The sequence below is a fragment of the Marmota monax genome, unplaced genomic scaffold, assembly GCF_021218885.2.
Source record: "Marmota monax isolate L192 unplaced genomic scaffold, Marmota_monax_Labrador192_F-V1.1 WCK01_AAM20220418_F8-fsc00140, whole genome shotgun sequence".
NCBI lineage: Eukaryota > Metazoa > Chordata > Mammalia > Rodentia > Sciuridae > Marmota > Marmota monax.
In genome coordinates, this window is record NW_026694256.1 from 4,206,452 (window position 1) to 4,226,975 (window position 20,524).

Below are 20,524 nucleotides of genomic sequence, written 5' to 3' on the forward strand. Positions count from 1 at the left end.
TGCTATATATATCCATTCATTTTTGATTCATTTCCAAGGGTGGTTCCTTTAAGTTTGAAGGGATTCTATAAGTCAGTACAAGCATCTTTGAGATGAAAAGTTAACTGAACTCATATAAACAAATGTCTATTAAAAAGCATTCTCCTAAAGACAGTAGAATGAGACAGACACTATTACCCTATATATACATTTGATTACACCACGGGTGTGACTGTACCACGTACAGCCAGAGGATTGAGAAGTTTTGCTTTATTTATGTACCATGTGTCAAAGTGCATTCTACTGTCATGTATAACAAATTAGAACAAATTAAAAAATTTAAAAAAAACATAAAAAAGCATCTTCCTAGATTCAGACATTTGCTTTCAATGATGTAGTACATATAGGAATGATTGGGACTCCATCTTTTTTATAAGGTACTTAGAATTTTATCTGTTTCAGTGAGGTGAGCACACACAACTGTCCTTCAAGGCAGAGTGTAATAAGTTCCATGAAAGAAATAGTGATGGAGTTTAAGAAGAAGGTGAACTTTGAGGCTAATCAGAAAAATGGTATAGAGGCTGTAGTAATTGGAATGGTTCTTGAAGGACTGATAGAATTTACATGAGTGGATAAAACATTCTGAATAAGAGCAAGAGTGAGCAAAGATACTAAAACAGAAAAAAATTAAAAAGATAGATTGAGGCTGTAGTGGAAGGCCTTAAACTTCAGGATGAAGACTTTGGGTTTAAATTTAGAGCTAAGGGTCATCCTTGAATGTTTTGTGGAATCACATAATCAGTATTGTACTTTATGAATCAAAAATTATTTTAATAGGTTGTTGATATGTGGATAAACACAAAAATATTTATAGACTGATAACTTTTTATTTATAATAGACTGATGACTTTTTATTTATAATAGACTAAGAAGTCTCCCTACAATTCCTAGGGAGACTTCTTAGTCTATTATACAATATCATCACTTTTCATGGTCAGGGTTTGGACTGATTCTATGATGTTCTGTAAGGACCTGCATATTTAGGACTAATATTGGAAAGATAAAGAATTTTTTCTCAAAATTTAAGAAGGGTTAGGGTTATAGCTCAGTTGGTAGAGTGCTTGCCTCACAAGGCGCTGGGTTCAATCCCTAGAACCACCACCACCAAAAAAAAAAAAAAAAAAACTGTCATAAAAGTTAAACTGAAATTAAAAATCAATAATTATATATCTAAGTGGGGTAGCACATTGAGTTTAAATGTGGTGATGATATGCTAAAGCCAAGCCTACATATGGGTGTGTATGTGTGTGTGTGCATACATCCAAGAAGAAATCTCCCTCTTAATATAACCTAGGGAGGAGTTACACCCACAAAAAAGGGGCTTCTCACTCTCTTCACCAAAGAATTCCCAGAAATCTACAGACATTAAATTTATAGGCAAAATTCTCTGTTGAAGGGACAAATCTTCTTTCAAATTTTACATTGATCTTACAAATTTATATATAATTTGCATTCTACATTATAATGTGCCTATTTTGTCTTAATATATAAGTAATATTTTAAGACATACAATATCAAGGAAAATTGCCTACAAACTTTATTCTGTTATTGTGAGTACTTTCTGTCCTAGTCCAATATTTCCCACAGTACTAGCTTCCTGGTTGAAGAAACACAGACTTTGCACCATATGGAATCCACACACTCATAATAGACTAGGAGTTCTCCCTCGTCTTCTCAACATAGGCAGGCTATTAATTCAGATTTCCATTGATTAAAATGTGTATAGATTGGTTTAAATTAGATAATCATATTACTGCTAATATAAAAATAATTAGCAATCAGGTTATGCATATGCACGAAATTAAGAAGTTCCAGAAAAACATGAGAATGAAGGCTTGTATGTATCTCTAGCTCTGAAGGTGGTAAGGGAAAGGTTGAGTGGATTTGTGATGTTATGTTCGACTGCTACATTCATGGTCTTTTGTGCATGATTTGCTCATTTAATTTAATATTTCAGTTAGTATTTTGAGAAAGGCAGATGTTGAGTAAAACACTGTGAATTTTTATGTTTTCAAATTAGGATAACTTTTTCTTAGTTTTTAGTTAGCTTTAAATTAGTTGTTGTATTATTTCCCCTATATTAGTTGCACCAAAAAATTCCTGCATGAACTAGATATATAAAATTTGCTAATCAGAATGGATCCAAACCAGCTTTTGGGGATTTGGTTACCTAAACATGTAGCTCCCTTGAGTTTCATGTTACTATGCTTTTAATATAGGGAATATGGGCTAGGGAATGCAGCTCAGTGGAAGAGCTCTGGCTTAGCATATGTAAAGCTCTTGGTTAAAATCCCCAAAACCAAAAAAAAAAAAAAAAAGACACAGGAAGTCTGATTATTCTTAATCTTCTTACTGGATGAATTAGGGGTATTTGATTACTTAACTATAATTACTCACTTTAGTTTGGAAAGAAGACAACAAGCTCAGTAGTCAGAAGATTGAATTTTTAGTTTTTGGTGAATTATTTCACATCTCTGATATTGGGTAATGGCCTCCTGGAAGGTTGAAGAGGTTAAAAATGAAAAGATTCACAATCTTCATATATTTCTGCCTAGGAGTACTGTTCTCTAATCATTAATAAATTATAATATAAACATCTTCTTACTGTCATGGAATATGCCTGAGGAGATCGACTTTACCGAACAAGGTCCCAGTCATTGAAGAGGCAGAGGATTAATATTGGGTAGGTAAATAACTGGAAAACATTGTGACTAAAGTCCCCATAGCAATATGAATCAAGTATGAGTATACTCAGAGGATAAGAAATCTTAAAATCAGGGCCAGTTGCTTGGTGTGGAGGTGGTGTTTTTATTGTCAGATCTTGAAAGATACCCAGTAGTTTGTCAGGCAAAGGGGACAGTGTTCACAAATGAGACTTGCATAATGTATTTAAGAAACTATAATTAAGTCAACATAATGAAGTGTGTACTCTTTGGCATAGCAACAAGAAATGTGGCTGGAAGCTGGACAAGAAAGAGATTCAGAATTGCCTTTCATACTCTGCTAGATATATTGGACTTGATTGAAAGTTTTGAATTAGGGGAATAATGGAATCTTATTTGTACTGTGGTATGTGCTGGCTGCCAATGCATGTACCTGTGAGCATACAACTCTTTGCCTATAACAGAGGTAAGGGATATGTGGGCAGGGCTGGACTCATGGTTTGAGTGGGTAAGTTCATAAATTGTTTAAGTAGCTGATTGCCTTCTAAGGTGTAAATCAGTTATGGATGAAAAAAATGACTACTTTAGACTTGTTGAATTTTAGGGTGTGAAACTATGGAAATGTTGAGACTGAAGATGTAAAGGTGAGTTTAATTGTAGGTAAGAATTTAAGGCCTTTCCTAGAAATTTCTGTACTGAAATAGAGTTAGGTGTTCAAATATCGTAGCTACAGGTTTTCAGTAAGAGGGATGTGATTTAAGTTATGTTTTCCCTATTTCTTCATTTATGAACAGAAAATAGCTAAACAGTAAAAATCTTTGAAATTATGAAGATTTGAAAGTCATATTCTAAATGTGATTTGATAAATGTGACTTCATGATATTCTTTTTTTTTTTTTTAACTTAAGACATTTTTTTGGTCACAGATTTTGGTTCTGATGCTTTAGTTTTTCTGTCAGCTTCTCTGAACCTCCAAGGAGAGAGTTTAAATGAAGGATACTTTCAAGGGTACCCTTCAGGGTAGGAACTAGCTCTGCTCTGATTTTTATTTAGTGACAGTTGAAGAGCATTCTGAGAAATATGTGTGCTGATTATGTAACTAGTCACTTACTGGAGCAGGAGCCCCTGGCCTCCTGTGAACCTGGCCCTCTTGATAGCCATTGAGCTGGGAGTGCACTTGGGAACAGCTAGGTCAAACACAGCAATGTTGCCTAGCAGTCTCTGAAGAGCAGTCATAGGGGTTGTTGCCAAGCAACCTGGGGCTCCTTGGTGTCACATCATCCCCCATGGAGTTTGATAGTAGTGGTGGGCCTACCCCGATGGGAGAAGCTGTACAGCTTGGCAGGGGGCCAAATCTCCTTAGAGGTTAAAGAGTTGTTAGCAGTAAGTATCTGACCTTAGGATCAAAGAAGATAACTTATGTTCTATGAACATTCAACCATTTATGGAATTGCAGGTATAAATTTAATTAAACGTGAACTTGGAGTAGGGCACGTAGTAGTGGCAGCTAAAGTTCTGGTTTCAAAAGCTTTCATTCTATTTTCTTTCTCCTTCAGACTTAGTTGCAACATAAGCTTTCTGAATCAATGAAAAGAAATCTTTATGCTGAATGGAATATGTAATGTTTCCTATGAACATTATTTAGCCAAAGCAAATATTTACATTTGAGAAAATCCTGCAAGCTAATTCAATTCTGTCAAGTGGACCTGCATGGTAAAGTGTCTGATTCAATATCAACAAAAGAATTTGTCACTAATATTTGATATACTGCCTTGAGTGTTCTTTCTGTATAGAAAAGCCACAAAATAGCAATTTACCAGGGCCATTTCTAATTTTAGGTTTAATGTCTAGCACAGTACACAAGTTACTTTTTTTTTAGTTTTAGGTGGACACAATATCTTTATTTCATTTTTATGTGGTGCTGAGAATCGAACCCAGTGCCTCATGCATGCTAGTGAGCACGCTTCCACTTGAGCCACATCCCCAGCCCCACAAAATTACTTTTTAAAGGAGATTTATCAGGTTGAAACTAGTCAGCCCTCAAGAAGGCTGAGTTCAGTTTTCAGAATTTAAAAAGTTTCTGTTGACAACAATGGTTTCTCCAGAAGATCCATTATTTTAAGGCCGAGACATAATACTTTTTATACCTTAGAACAATATGAACCTCTTTGTTGGTATTGGGTCAGCCCTCTCTAAGAGACCTATATTACTTCTTTTTGTATGTGCTTCAACACTTAAAAATTTCTCTCAAGTCTTGCACACAGAAATTTATTTCACACATGTACATAGTTGTGCATCTGTGTCTAAGGCCATTCAATTAGTTACTGATGTATTATATAATAGTAATAGACAGTTAAATCTTTTCCTAAGTGACTTATTATATATAACATTGGCAATAGCATTCTTTCTTTATTATATGAGTATCCATAAATCTAAAACATATTGAACACAATATGCCCAGGCATTGTTCTATGTTACTGGTATTCAGTTTGTTATTTAAATCTTCTAGCCACTATGTGTGTTCATACCATTATTAAGGTTATTTTCTACATGGGAAAATTAAGGGTGGCCTGGAAAGGTTAAGTAATTTGGTCAAAGGTACATAGTATAGATTTATGATGAGAAAGTCTTTCCTTAGAATGCATGCTCTGAATCATTGTAATATACCTTAGATACTAGATTATTTCATCTCTATTTATAACATACTTGTTTTTAAGTTGTAATGATAAAAATGAGAGAATATGAGTGTGAAGACTTCAAAATCATTTGGGTGAGTAGATCTGCTTAGTTGAGTTTTGGGGCCTGTGGTCTATACCAGGAAGCCTTTTTTAATGAAGGTTTTTTATATCCATCCAAATTATACTAATATGTAAGTATATCCAGCAAGTATTTAGCATTCTTAAATTGTTTCTGTTTAGTATGAGCCATGAAGGTATATTTCCCTTGGTATGAGATATGAAGCAAGGAAAAGTGGTTAAAAGAAAAACTCATGAAAATAAATGTTATGAATTTATTATATTCACCTCTCAAAAATTTTATTTCTTATTTATTTATTTATTTACTTACTTATTAATTGTGCAACTAGGGATCAAACCTGGGGCCTTCCACATGTTAGGCAAGCACTCTGTCATCAAGCTATACATTCCCAACCACCCCATATTTCTTAGAGCATTGAGATTTGAAGCAAAATAATAAACATCAAGAAACAGCCATTTAGTAATAAGAGAAAAATCATTAGAATTTCAGAGTTAGATGGAGCTGAGCTTGAATCCTGACTTGGGGCCTTATTAAGCTATGTGATCTGTTGGGATGCATCTCACCATCTCTAAGCTTTGAACCACACCACTATTTAGTAGATTGATTGTGATGGTGAAATGGAATAAAATGCAAAGTGCTCAGCAAGATTCATTACACAGAACAGTATTTATTAAATGTTAAAATCCCTTTATCTTTTCTCTCTTCCAATAGCAACAAGAACCACCACAAGATAAGGAATTCTATCCTGAGGTCCTGAAAAGTCAAAGCAATTTCACAGTGGGATTTCAGGGTTAAAGACTGTCAACATTTTTAAGACTCTGGGTCAACTTTACCAAATTGCTAAGTAAAAGTAGGTGTACAATGCACGTGCTACATGAATTAGGGTGGATATTTAAGTATTTGTATTAGCTGGTTTCTGAACCATGAATGTTTTTCTGATTCTTAGTAATTTTCATTAGTTCCTCTCAATTCATTCTTCAGCTACTAAGGCTTTTAGTATTTTTTTTTTTAAGGCAATTTAGAGGTATGGCACTTAGATAAAATTTGGAATTTGGTCATTATGTATATTTTTAATCAACAGTCTAGCTATAGATTAAAATAAGTCTAAATTTCCTTTGTGGTATCTACCACATGGTAGACATTATTATATTTACTTATGAGTGAATGAATGAGGCAGGGTTTTCCAATTTTTATGTGATATGATAGCTATGCAAGCTTTTAAAAATGTTGCCAGGTTTAATTTAAAACCCATTACAGCTGTGGAAATCAATCTTTTATAGTGGGAGAAAAAGCAGAAAGGTCAATGAGGAGAAATTTAGAAACAAATAAGGAAATATGAATAAAATAACGATAATTTTCTTTCAAAGTCTCATAAGTGAACATACTTTAATTTTCTATATGTTTACGACTGTATAAATTTATCCTTTTGAAACTACATAGAACAAAAATGAATATAAAAGACCCATTTACAAAGCCTCTTCCCTTTAAAGTGTGATATGCCTTTTGCTAATACAAGTAAAGATATATGAATTTTCCATATAATATTCACTTACTAAATGCCTGTAGTATGTGGTCTAAATCCTGGAGATATAGAAATAAAATATTGCTCACAGGTTGCATTGTTCAGACAGTTGTAATATAAAGCAACAGAGTGTTATGGAAAAAGTGATTTAGGGGCAAGGATTTGACTAATCCAAGCTGCAGGAATTCCCAAAGTTTCACAAAAGAGGCAGCATTTGGGCCTTTTAGGGATGGCCAAATGTCTGATAAGGGAAACAAAAGGAAATGTGCACTCTAGGCATCTGGAGCAGGATGGTTTTTTATTTATTTATTTTTGGTGGCCTAGTTGAGCTATTCTTTTGGTATTTGTTGCTAGCCTAGTTTGGGACCAAAACTAGCACAGCTTATAACATCTTTTACAAGGTCTGATGCATGGGAGGCACTAAGTAAGTATTGTTTTTTTGGTGAATCAATGAGTTCATAAACTTACAGATCCTTAACATGGGACAATAACATGCAAATACAAATTATATACTTCATTGAAAGTTGTTTTACTTTACCTGATTGCACTTGTGCAACATCAAGAAAAAAATCCAACTCTCTAAACTACTTAACATTCATCTAATCAAATTTTAACATCTGTAAACTTTATTCCTAGCATTCTGCTCTGCTCTTTCTGTACTTAATTTCAATACTTTCATTGGCATGTTGAAATGCATGAGTTCAAATATATCTCTTTTTAGACTTATTCCCTCATTTACTTCCCTGCATTCAATCAATTGAGTATATTTCCATCTGCTTATTGGAAAAGCTCTTTTTAGTGAAATCAGACACACTGATCTTGAATGTCTTAATTTGAACTCATCATGTCCCTTTCAGCTTTCATTGCTAATTATCCCTGAATGCTAATTTTTTCTGGATGTGCTTTCAAATTATTCCTGGGGCATATTTGACTCTTTGTTCCCCTTTACCTATGTCAACAATTGAGTCTGGTAAATATTTTTTAAAAGCTTTCTCATTTGTGAACTTTAAATCTCAAATTTTAACACATGATCCAACACATCCCTACTGGCTTTTATTCATTTTCTTTTGGTCTTGCAGAGAATTATCCAACATCCTAAGACATTATCATGATCATAGTCATTAAAAACTAATGCTTCTTTTTATAAAATATCATTAATTTCTATCTGATTAGAAAATGATTTGATTTGTAAAACAGAAAATAAGATAATTAAAATCATACAATGATTCTACTTAAAACTTACAATATTTTGTTATGTGTGGGATTAACAGGTACTTTTTAAAAAGGAAATTGTAATTATATAGAATGTATCCAGTCTAGAAATTTTATTTAATATTTTATGAGAAATTTTCCATGCCCAATGATTATATATTCTTTAAGACTTCTCAGTGAGTTGAATAGCATAGAACTGAAGACTAATACGGAGCAAAGGTTGAATCCCTTCAATGAGCTTCTTCCTATTGTAATTCAGATTGCTGAATATTTGTGAGATTTTAGTTCTATTATTTAAGTGGAGATCTTAATAGTTGTAGTGCAGGTTTAATAAAATAACGTATATGCCTTGTATATCCGTAGATAGCATAAATGTTAGCTACTGAATTTCTGTTTTCTTATGATTAGATACTATTTCTTCCTATGAATTCTTCATGCTTTATTGGACTATATCCTCAGACTTATTTCTTACCAATTCAATCTTAGCTATTTATGCCTGGTTTATAGGATTTTTTACAACCTAGACTGATCTGATTAATCACATTTTTCACAATTTGAATTATTTCTTTAAGTTGCTTGTATACATTGTGCTTATTCCCACTTTACATCTCTTATTTGAGGATACCTAGTATCAGATGTGTGTCCAGGGGAAAGCTGATTCTATGAAGAGCTCAACAGCTGGGATACATCCTTAGAATCAGTCCAAGTGGAGATGGTGGCACAGGGCAAGGTTTTGTTTTTTTTTTTTTTTGCATCCCATGATGACTCTTAATTGCATATGACCTCTTTTTGTCTGAGTGCAATGCTTAAGGTCCATAAGCCACCAACACTATTATCATCTGGGAAAATGAGTGACTCCATCTGAAAGGGGGCATCAGGTGCACAGCCCAGTATCCTTTACACATGCCTCATCATGCCCTCCCTCTTCTATTGTGTCATGAAAAATCTTTCTTGTGCTGTATTACCCAGATAGGACCATATACTGTGTAGAAATATTGTGTGTTGACTCATAATGCAACATGTTGCATTGATAGGAAAAGTACTCAGGAGCCAACTGAAAGAGTTCTCAAAGGCCAAATTGGGAACAATTTGAATAACATAATAATGTGCTACTGGATTATAATCCAAAGTATAAAATATCTGTGATTTCAAGCTTTTATAGACAATGAGCTGTATAAACAAATAAATAGGAAAGAAGAGAAAAATCTCTTGTTCAGAATTTCAAATAAGTATATAAATATTCCACTCTCAATGAAGTTGAAAATAACACTCTATTCCTTCGTTTAGGGCTACACATAAAGACTTCTTTCTAAAAAGTACAGTGGAAAGCTGATGGGGTAGCAGCATAGCAACTTTACAGTGGAGAACCCTGATTAACACTTTCTTAGCAAGGTCAACATCAACAGTGATGTCATGTTGATATTAGGTACCTTTGATTTGATGTGAAAATATGATGCACTTAATATGGTACCCTTGATCTGATATACTTATTCTCTGTTGTCTTCCTCCTGAAATCCCTCATCCCCAGGTTAATCATAAGAAAAGTGTCAGACAATGCCAAATGAAGGACATCCTACAAAATACTTGGTCAGTACTTCTCAAAACTGTCAAGGTCATCAAAAACAAGGAAAGTCTAAAAACTGTCAAAGCAAAAAGGAGACATGATAATTAGGTATAATGTAGTATCCCAAATAAGATTCTAGAATGTCAAAAACTAAGGCAATATAATGTATAGATTTTAGTTGACATAATGTTCATTCACAAACCGTGACAAATGTACGATACTAATGTAAGATATTTTGAGTGGGGGAAATTAGACGTGAAATTATATAGAATCTTATTATGCTATCTTCAAGTTTTTTTTCCATAAATCTGAAACTACTCTAAAATAGAAAGTTTAGTTAAAAAAAAAGGTATTATTATCACATGATCCAGCAATTCCCCTTCTGGTCATAGGTCCAAGAGATTTGAAAGCAGGGTTTTGAAAAGATATTTGTATAGTCATGTTAATAGTACCATTATTCACAATAGCCATAATGTGCAAGCAACTCAAGTGTACATTGATGGACAAATGGCTAAACAAATTGTGGTGTACACCTTGCAGTATTATCAACCTTTTAAAAATGAAATTTTGACACATGTTGCAACACGGAAAAACTTTGAGGATATTATGCCAAATGAAATCAGCCTGTCACAAAAAGGCAAATACTGTATGATTTCGCCTACATGAAATATCTACAGTGGTCATATTCATGAAAAACAAAGTAGAATGGTGGTTACTAGGGGTTGGAGCAGGGGCATAGAGGTGGTTCTTTAATGGGTATAGAGTTTCATCTTTGCAATATAAAAAAGTTTCTGGATATTATTGCACAATAATATGAATATAACTTAACAATATTGAACTGTGTCCTTAAAAATGGTAAGTTTTGTTGCAGGCATTTATCTATAATTTAAAAAGGGGGGACAGAAATAAGAATAGGAAAGACAGTGGAATAAATTTGACATAACTTTCTTATATATGAATATACCACAGTGAATCTCTACATCATGTATGACCAGAAGACTGGGATCCTAATAAGAATAGGATGTATTCCATGTTTGTATAAATATGTCAAATTATACTCTACTGTCATGCATAAAAACAACAACAACAACAAAAGAATTGCTAATGATGAAATTAATGCTACATAGATATGGCTTATCTTTTCCTTTTCAGTTTATGGTCTTTAATACCCTGTTGGTTAACTATCAGGTGATATAAAGTCATAGAGATATAAAGAGAGAGGACAATTAGTTTCATTTATTTCAACCATTGATCACTCAAAAGCCATATAAAATTACCTGGAAACTAGCAGGCTAGAATGCTCATGAAGGGCCAGGAATTGAAGGGAGGGAAAAATGAATTGGCAGCATTTTATTTTTTTAAGTCTAAAATAAAAACGTCCTTGAGCTGAGGTCCTAGTACTAATTATATATAAAATGCTATTCAAGTTAATACCTTTCATTACCTCTTTAGAAGCACAATAAACACCTATGCTGCACACTCTACATTTCTTTTTTATTTATTTATTTATTTATTTATTTATTTATTTATTTATTTGGTGGGGGATACTGGGGATTGATCTCAGGAGTACTCAACCACTGAGCCACATCCATAGCCCTATTTTGTATTTTTGTATTGTATTTATTTAGAGACAGAGACTCACTGAGTTGCTTAGCACCTCACTTCTGCTGAGGCTAGCTTTGAACTCACCATCCTCTTTGCCTCAGCCTCCCTAGCTGCTGGGATTACAGGCGTGTGTCATGGCACCTGGACACACTCTACATTTCTTCAGTTAAAAATCTACAACACAATGACCAAGAATAGGTACATATTTCTTTTTTGAACGTGTCCAGTTATGTCTGCTTTAAGAGACTTTAAGGAGATGGCATTAATACTTGTGCCAAAAATGACAGCTGAGTTGTTTTAATTAAATGTAAAGTTCAGTAAATTTACGATTATCACAGTTTGAACGCTTTCTCTTTTTTTTTGTCTTTTAAAATTTTATTTTGAATTGACGCATAATGAACTGTACATACTCATAAGGTCCAAAGTGATGTTTGAGATGTATATACATTTTATAATAGCCAAATCAGGTAATTAGCCTCTCTACCTTAAGCATTTGTAGTAATAACCTTCCACATCCTCTCTACTAGCTTTTAAAAAATATAAAAAACATTATTGTTAGGTATGGCCACCCTCTGTGCAGTAGAATACCAGAATTTATTCCACCTCTCTTACTGCACCCACTGTCTGTCTGTCTTCCCCTACTCTTCCTAACCTCTGGCAACTGTCATTCTATCCTTGGTTTCTATGAGATCAACTTTTTTGATTCCAAGTTTGAGTGAGATCATATGGTATTTGTTATTTCCTTTTCAGATTCAGGGTGTCTTGGAAATTCAAATATATTAGAGTATACTGCTTTGGATATTTTTTTTCTTTGGAAGCCAAAACATCACCTTCCTAGAAGGAATAATAAGATTTTGGTGTATGATGAGCAGATGCCTTTCTAGGCTCCCAGACTAAATCTAGTATTAAACAAGAGAAGCAAGTTTTTGATTTGTTGCTCTTCAGGAAAAGCAATAACTGGATATTCACTACTTATTGTATGTGATCTTTGAATCCCAGAGCAACCTGGAGATAGGTAGGATAAATATTTCCATGGCCACTTGATGAGCAAGATTTCTGTCATTTACCTACAGGAAAGGAGATGACGCCTCAAAATCAAAGGCTGATAAATGGATGAATTGGAACCTGCACTTGTTCCGTGTCCCAGCACCTGTGTTACAAGCCCTTAGGATTTTTTAAAATTATTGGCTCACTAGAAAGCCATAAATAATGTGAAAAGCACACTTAAAATAGTATCTGACATAAGGCTCTTGACATTTTTGGAAAAAAAGCATAATTTATTTGAGAGTCTGAGTGAATTATATATATCACTATATATAATTGTTGGATTTCATACAAATTAAAATTTCAGTTACTGTATTTATGTGAATGGTCTGCAGAAGCTGGATTGGAAGGTGACTGTCTCAGACCAGGGAATATAGAGATGAATGTCATAATCTCTAATTATGAGACTTGATGGGATGGGGGAAGGATGGGCAGGGAGGGTCAGTTTAGATGGTATCTGTGTGAATGGAATTGAAAGAGTGGGCTGTGGAATGGACACAATTAGCCTGGACAGCAGAATTTGATGGTTTATTAGAAAGAAAGAGGGGTGAGAAAACTGAAGACAGCACAAATCCCCAAATACATAATATAACACTAGATTCTCCTGCTCTGAATAACCCAAGTAAAATTAGACAGCACATATAAGCAGAGGAATATTGACATTACCAGCACTGCATTTAGGGGTAAAATGAACAGATGATCTCCATAAAATGAAACAAACAAACAACAAAATAAAAATCACAGCTTTCTCATCTTAGACAGCTAAGTATTTACTATGCATCTTCTCAAATATGTAGGCTGCCTGAGTGAAAGGGGCTCTTATTTATTTGGTGATTAGTTGTAGCTACCTCTATCAAAAGTCTATATAGAAATGGGCCAGGTGCAGTGGCACATGCCTGTAATCCTAGCAGCTCCAGAGGTTGAGGCAGGAGGATCACAAGTTCAAAGCCAACCTCAGCAACTTAGCGAGGAGAACCTGTCTCAAAATAAATTAAAAATGGGCTGGGGATGTGTCTCAGTGGTGAAGTGCCTCTGGGTTCAATCCCTGGTACCAAAACAAACAAACTGACAAAGTATATATGGAAAAGAAATAACTAGATTTTTTCCATATTATTAGTTTTTAAATGAGGATGTTTAATACAGAAATATCTAAAAGAATATGAAGAACAAAAACATATAAGTGGGTCAGCTACAAATATCCAAATTTTGATACAGAGGCAATTGATGTGCACTGGATTTTATTGTGTTTGTTTTCTCTCCAAGAATCGCAATCACTATGTCATGTGATTGGGAAAAACAGTGTCCTAGTTCCTTGGTACTGAAATTCAGAGTTGAACTGCTGCAGAGTTATGGCACTTTTTAAGTCACATATTTGGGGAAATCTCTCATTCATCTAGTGAATCTGTTTACAAGAAAATTTGCTCAGATTGGTGGGTTTCAATGAAACAAAATAATAAAAAGAAACATACTCCTCATTTATAAGGAAGTATGGCGCTCTTACTCAGGAACCTTCTGTTCCCAGAGAAGTAGAAAAGAAAAAAAATTGGGATGAGGAATGAAAAAATGACAATGAATATTCTTAGAATTGTGTGGCATTTGATCATTACATTAGTTGTTTTAGACCAAGGGAACCACTTGTTCTTTTCTGTAAGACAAGGAACTAAAGAGGTTTATCTTAATAAACCTGTTTTTCCCACTTTGTTTTCTTCAGGGATCATGATATACTGAGAAAGGGACTCAATCAAGATAAATCTGGGGAAAGCAGGAAACCAAAAATTGTTGAGTCCACTTTGGTCAGAAAAGATAGAGGTGGGTACACCTTTTGTTCCATCAGTCCTAGTACTCAGGGTGTCCCTGAAAAAGTCTTTTTGCTATAAAGCTTGAGGACAGCAATAGAAAGGTAAGGTGATAATGTCTTCATTTTGGAAAATCTATCAATATAGTTTAATCAACAAATTTATAGCAGATTATACATACTCAGAACCCAAGACACACATTTCTGTCTCAGCTATGGACCAGCGATTAGTAGAGAAACTGAACTTGGTTTTATATTTCCATTCTTTGTTTTGCCTATTTAAATTGTTCTCAGTAGAGGCAGCTGTTTAATCAAAATAATGTTTTAAAAAATTACAGTATTTACACAGGAGAGAAATTCACAATTTACCTTCAGTTCTTATAAACTCATTGCTTATAATTAGTCTCCTCAGAGATCATAGTAATAAATCTATAATCAGTGTGTACAAGTAAATTTTCTTGATGATTCTAACACTGGTAGACATAATCCTCAAAGTAATGCCTTTTTGAGAAATACACACACACACACACACACACACCCTCTACTTGGTATGTCTTAACAATTAGACCACGTTCGTTTTTCAGGTTATTACTGTTTCACCAAAGTTCTATCAGATTGGTAGAATTTGCTCTGAGGCCAGGCTAATCACTTAGTGCTGCCTTTGTTCTTTCACCCAGAATGGGAGGCTGGCTCCCCCACTGCAGTTTAGATGACAGATTCTGAGAACAGATCAAGCAGGCCTGGTGCAGGCTCCAGCATCCTCCTCGCATTCTGATTCCTATGAGGACAGAGTTCCAGGAGAACAGGACAGAGTGGCTGCATTCCATGTGGTCCAGTCTCAGTGTCTGGTTTTTTTTTTTTTGGTGGTGGTTTTGGGGATTGAACCCAAGGCCTTGTGCTTGGAGGCAAGCATTTTACCAACTGACCTATATCCCCAGCATTCTTGCCTGATTTTCTTACACTAGCATACTCCTTTCCTGTTAGTCCACTGTGACTTTGTGACTTTGCTTAGACCTTGGCAAAGGGGCCATTTCCATGTCTCATCAGAGCATTTTATTTTATTATTTATTATTTATTTTTATTTTTTTTAAAGAGAGAGTGAGAGAGAGAGAGGGAGAGAGAGAGAATTTTTTAACATTTATTCTTTAGTTTTCGGCAGACACGACGTCTTCGTATGTGGTGCTGAGGATCGAACCCGGGCCGCACGCATGCCAGGCGAGCGCGCTACCGCTTGAGCCACATCCCCAGCCCCAGAGCATTTTATTTTAATGTCAAATTTTTAATGTGTCAGTGTATCTAAGTTTAAGAATTAGATGCTTTACTTGAGTTTTTCTTTTTATACTGAAGTCATTTTCACAAATATTTTATCAAACATATTTATATTAACACATAAAGCACTAGAATTTCCATACTGGGAAAAAAATAACCAGTAGAAATGTAACTATTAATTTTGTATTAATGAAAAATGAAAGCTAATGTATAAAATAATTAACTGGGTCAGCATTGTGGGTTGAGTGTGCGGTGACATCTAGCATAATCCTGCTTAATTTTTATGATAGGTTTGTGAGGAAGGTAAGGAGGCATGTATTTACTCTGAGATTAAAGGGTACCTTGCCAAATGCACATATTTAGCTAGTGGGTGGTGAATTTAGGATTTGAGTCTAATTCTGTCTGATGCTTATACCTATGTCCTTGACCAGCCTGGATAGGAAGCTTTGACAGGAGCCAAAATGCTGTCTGTTTAAATGAATAAGGCATCTTTTCTTTCATCAGGTATTTATATTGATTGGTGAAAAGATGCACTGGTAAGGAACACATTGTTCCTATATTCAATGCCCTCTATGATAGAGATATAATATTTTTCAGATTTATTTTAAAAAATGAATAATACTATAAAACTCCTCCAAAGATCCAAAAAAAAATAATAAAAGTATCACAAAAAAGGAAAAATCACACAAAAAAATCAGTGAAATATTATTAAAGGAATTAGAAATCAATAAAATAAAATAATACAACAAAGGTGTTTGTTCTAGGAAGGTGAAAGTATCTCAGTTGTGAGAAATTTATTAAAATAATTTCATACAGCTAGATAATAAAACCTCTATTCTTTTTATTTGATTCCAATTGATATTTGATAAAATGCAATGATTTTTTAAAAAAAATAACATATACATACTATATAGTAATATGTAGAGAAGCCATTACAATGCAAAATAACTGATTGCAAGGAAAGAGAGAAACAATAGAGACTTACTACACAACCAATTTCTTCACCTGTAGTTTACATGATTCTATAAATTCTAAAAAATTAAATAAAAATACAATTTTTTTGTTTATATTACATATAATAGGAACTGCTCTAAATGCTTACAAGTATAATTCTCACAACAATCCTAGAGATACAAACTACTGTCATTCTTATTTTACACAAGATAAAACTGAGGCCTAGAGAAGCTAAGCAAGCAGCTAAGTTGCCAGGTAAAGAGTAGCAGAGCTGAGTCAGAACTTAGGTTGTTTGACACATGAGTCTTAAATACTGTTATGCTGACTCCCCAAAACTGTAATTATTAGGAAACAATGACATTTTTTTCCTTAAAATACATATTTCTTTAATAAAAATCCTGAGAAAACTGAAAAGCCATTAGAGTAATGATTTCTTTTAAAGAGGCATATTGAAGATAAGTGTGTATAAACCAGTTTATTTTACCATAATGGCAATAAATAGAAAGAATGTTGAAAAACATCCCATTTATAAAAACCATGGGATAGCTATGAATAAACTACAGGAAATGTGGATGAAGTAGAATACGAAAATAGTGATGATATATAGGGAAACAAAAAGTGAGGGATTAGCAATAATGACCATTTATATATTCCTGGATGACAATAATAAGTGTTGTATAGATGTTAATGTCCTCAAACTAATTATGAAGTTAATACAATTTTGCTTAAAACACCTAAGAGATTTCTGGGAAGAATTTGGTGAAATGGAAGAATAGACAACCTGGGACAAGCAAATTTTTGAAAAAACAGTGATAAAGTAACTTGCTGTTTTCTAAGTATTAAAACATACTACCAAGTTATAATTAAGACAGTGTGGTACTTTTATTTTAATAAAATGGAAACTTAGCAGAGTTAAATTACTTTGAAAATCCCTAACAAGTTAAAGCATATAAAAGTAAGTGTAATAAAGACAAGATTTTAATTGATGAAGAAAGTGCTGAGCATTTAATGAGGTACAACAATAATTACTCAATGTTAGGAAAAATGTAAATTTTTATATAATATACAAACGAATAAGTAACATGTTAATAAAAAATAAAGAGATATAACTGGAGGAAAATAAATGAATAATTTTGTAATCTTTTTTAACATGACATCAAATACAGGAACCATGGTTAAAGATTGATATGTTAACATAGCTGTACACATCAACAGAGAGGAGACACAACTAGTGTGATTTTACAATGTATTTAAAATTTTTTTGTGGATTGTTTTTGAGAACAGAATCAAAGAATCAGTAAGTACTGATTGATACCACAAATACAGGATTGAAGGCTTGTTAAGGCAGGCACCATCCTGGGATAGTTCTGATTTGGTATTGTACCCATGAGGCACATAGTATAGTTTAATTTAAGGTCTGGTATTGTGATGCCTCTTGCTTTACTTTTCTTACTATTTCTTACTATTGCTTAGCTATTCTGAGTCTCTTAGTTTGCCAAATGATTTCATGACTACTTTTTCTATTTCTTTTTATTTTATTATTAGTTGTTCAAATTTTTTTCTATTTCTATTAAGAATGTCATTGGAACCTTAATAGAAATCGCATCAAATCTGTATAGGGCTTTTGGTAATATGACCATTTAAATAATATCAGTTCTGCCTATCTAAGAACATTGGAGATCTTTCCATCTTCTAAGGTCTTCTTCAATTTCTTTCTTTAGTGTCCTGTAGTTTTCATTGTAGAGGTCTTCTACCTCTTGTATTAGATTGACTCCTAAGTACTTTTTTTTCCTTAAGGCTATTGTGAATGGGAGAGTTTTCCTAATTTCTCTTTCAACTGGTTCATCATTGGTGTATAGGAATGATATTGATTTATGGGTGTTAATTTCATATCCTGCTACTTTTCTGAATTTATGAGTTCTAGAAGTTTTCTGGTTGAGTTTTGGGTCTTCTAAACATAGAATTGTGTCATCAGAAATAGGGATAGTTTGAGCTCTTTTTTAATCTGTGAGTATCCCTTTAATTTATTTCTTTTGCCTAATTGCTCTGGGTAGAGTTTCCAGGACTATGCTGAAAGTGGGAAGAAGTGGGAAAAGAGGGCATCCCTGTCATGTTCCTGGAGGAAATGCTTTTAATATTTTTTTCATTTAGAATGATGTTGACCTTGGATTTAACATATATAGCTTTTACAATCTTGAGGTATGTTTCTACTATCCCTAGTTTTTCTAGTGTTTTGGATATGAATGAATGCTATATTTTGTCAAATGTTTTTCCTGCATATTTCAATAATCATGTGATTCTTGTCTTTAATTTTATTGATGTAGGAATTACATTTATTGATTTCTGTATGTTGAACCAACCTTATATCCCTGGGATTATCTCCACTTGATCATGATGCACTATCTTTTTAAACATTTTTTATGTGATTTGCTAGTATTTTATTAAGAATTTTTGCATTTAAGTTCATGAATGATATTGGTCTGATGTTTTCTTTTCTTGATGTGTCTTTTTCTAGTTTTGGTATGAGATAATGCTAGCTTCATAGATGAGTTTGAAAGGGTTCCCTCCTTTTCTACTTCATGGAATAATTTGAGGAGGATTGGTGTTAGTTTTTAATCTGTGAGTATCCCTTTAATTTATTTCTTTTGCCTAATTGCTCTGGCTAGAGTTTCCAGGACTATGCTGAAAGTGGGAAGAAGTGGGAAAAGAGGGCATCCCTGTCATGTTCCTGGAGGAAATGGTGTTAGTTCTTCTTTGAAGGTCTGGTAGAACTCAACTGACAATCCTTCTGGTTTCAGGCTATAGTTTGTAGGCTTTTGATGCTGTCCTTAACTTCACTGCTTGAAATTGACCTTTTAAAATATTCTATGTTCTCCTGATTAAATTTGGGTAAGTCATATGTCTCTAGAAACTAGTTTGTGTCTTCAAAATTTTCTACTCTACTGGAGTATAAGTTTTCCAATTAGATTTTTATTATCATCTGTATTTCAATAGTATCTGTGGTGATATTTCCATTTTTATCATGAGGCTTAGTAACTTGAGGTTTTTTTTTCCCTCTCTCTAAGTTAATGTGGCTAAAGGTTTATCAAATTTATTTATTTTTTCAAAGAACTAACTTTTTGTATGGTTGATTTTTTTTTATTGATTTCAACTCTCATTTTAATTATTTCCTGTCTTCTACTGCTTGTGATGTTTCATTCTTCTTTTTCTAGGACTTTGAGACATGGTGTTAGGTTATTTATTTGGTTACTTTTTTTCTTTTAATGAATGAATGAATTGTGATGAATAGAATAGAATAAACTTTTAGAATTGTCTTCATAGTGTCAGAGAGATTTTGATAAGTTGTGTTGCTATTCTCATTTACCTCTGAGCATTTTTAAAATTTCTTCCCTGAATTCTTTTGCTATCTACTGGTTATTCAATAGATGGTGGTCCAGTAGCTTCTGTTTTTTAAATTTTATCATTGATTTCTAATTTCACTCCATTATTATCTGATAGAATATAAGATATTATCTCTATATTTTTGTATTTGCTATGCATTACTTAGTGTCCTAAGATATGGTCTATTTTAGAGAAGTATCCATGTGCTGCTGAGAAGAAAGTATATTCAGTCATTGATAGATGAAATATTCCTTATATGTCTATAAAGTCTAAATTATTTGTGTTTTTTATTTCTATAGGCTTCTTTATTTAGCTTTTCTTTGTAGGATCAATCTAATGATAAGAAAAACATGTTAAAGTCACCTGGTATTATTGTGTTGTGGTCTATTTGATTCTTGAAATTGAGAAGTGCTTGTTTGCTATATATAGATGCTCCATTGTTTGGGGCATAAATATTTATAATTGTTATGTGTTGTTGACATATAATTCCCTTAAGCAGTATGAAATGTCCTTCTTTGTCCCTTCTGATTTATTTTGGCTAGAAATCCACTTTATCTGATATGAGGATAGAAACCCATGCTTGTTTATGAGATCCATGTGAATGATATATTTTTTTCCCATCCTATTACCTGGATGTATTTGCCTGTGAGGTAAGTCTCTTGGAGACAGCATACTGTTGGATATTGCTTTTTAATCCAATCTACTAGTCAATGTATTTTG

General features: G+C 33.4%; 1 protein-coding gene across 5 annotated transcripts in view; it reads left to right on the forward strand.

Moving 5' to 3' along the window:
- The window catches only part of Pkib (cAMP-dependent protein kinase inhibitor beta), a 107,437-nt gene that overhangs the window by 10,818 nt on the left and 76,095 nt on the right, over nucleotides 1-20,524 (forward strand). For 2 of the 5 annotated variants that reach the window (XM_058586261.1, XM_046467001.2), the window contains exon 2: nucleotides 14,117-14,214. The exons of 2 other annotated variants lie outside the window; for them this stretch is intronic. Coding sequence is in view for 1 of the 3 variants with exons in the window: in XM_046466997.2 (XP_046322953.1) it covers nucleotides 3,087-3,168 (82 nt within the window). In the remaining 2 variants the exon portion in view is untranslated. Of the gene's footprint in view, nucleotides 1-2,514; nucleotides 3,169-14,116; nucleotides 14,215-20,524 lie in introns of those variants that run through there. One more of the 5 variants, XM_046466997.2, reaches the window with a different exon arrangement.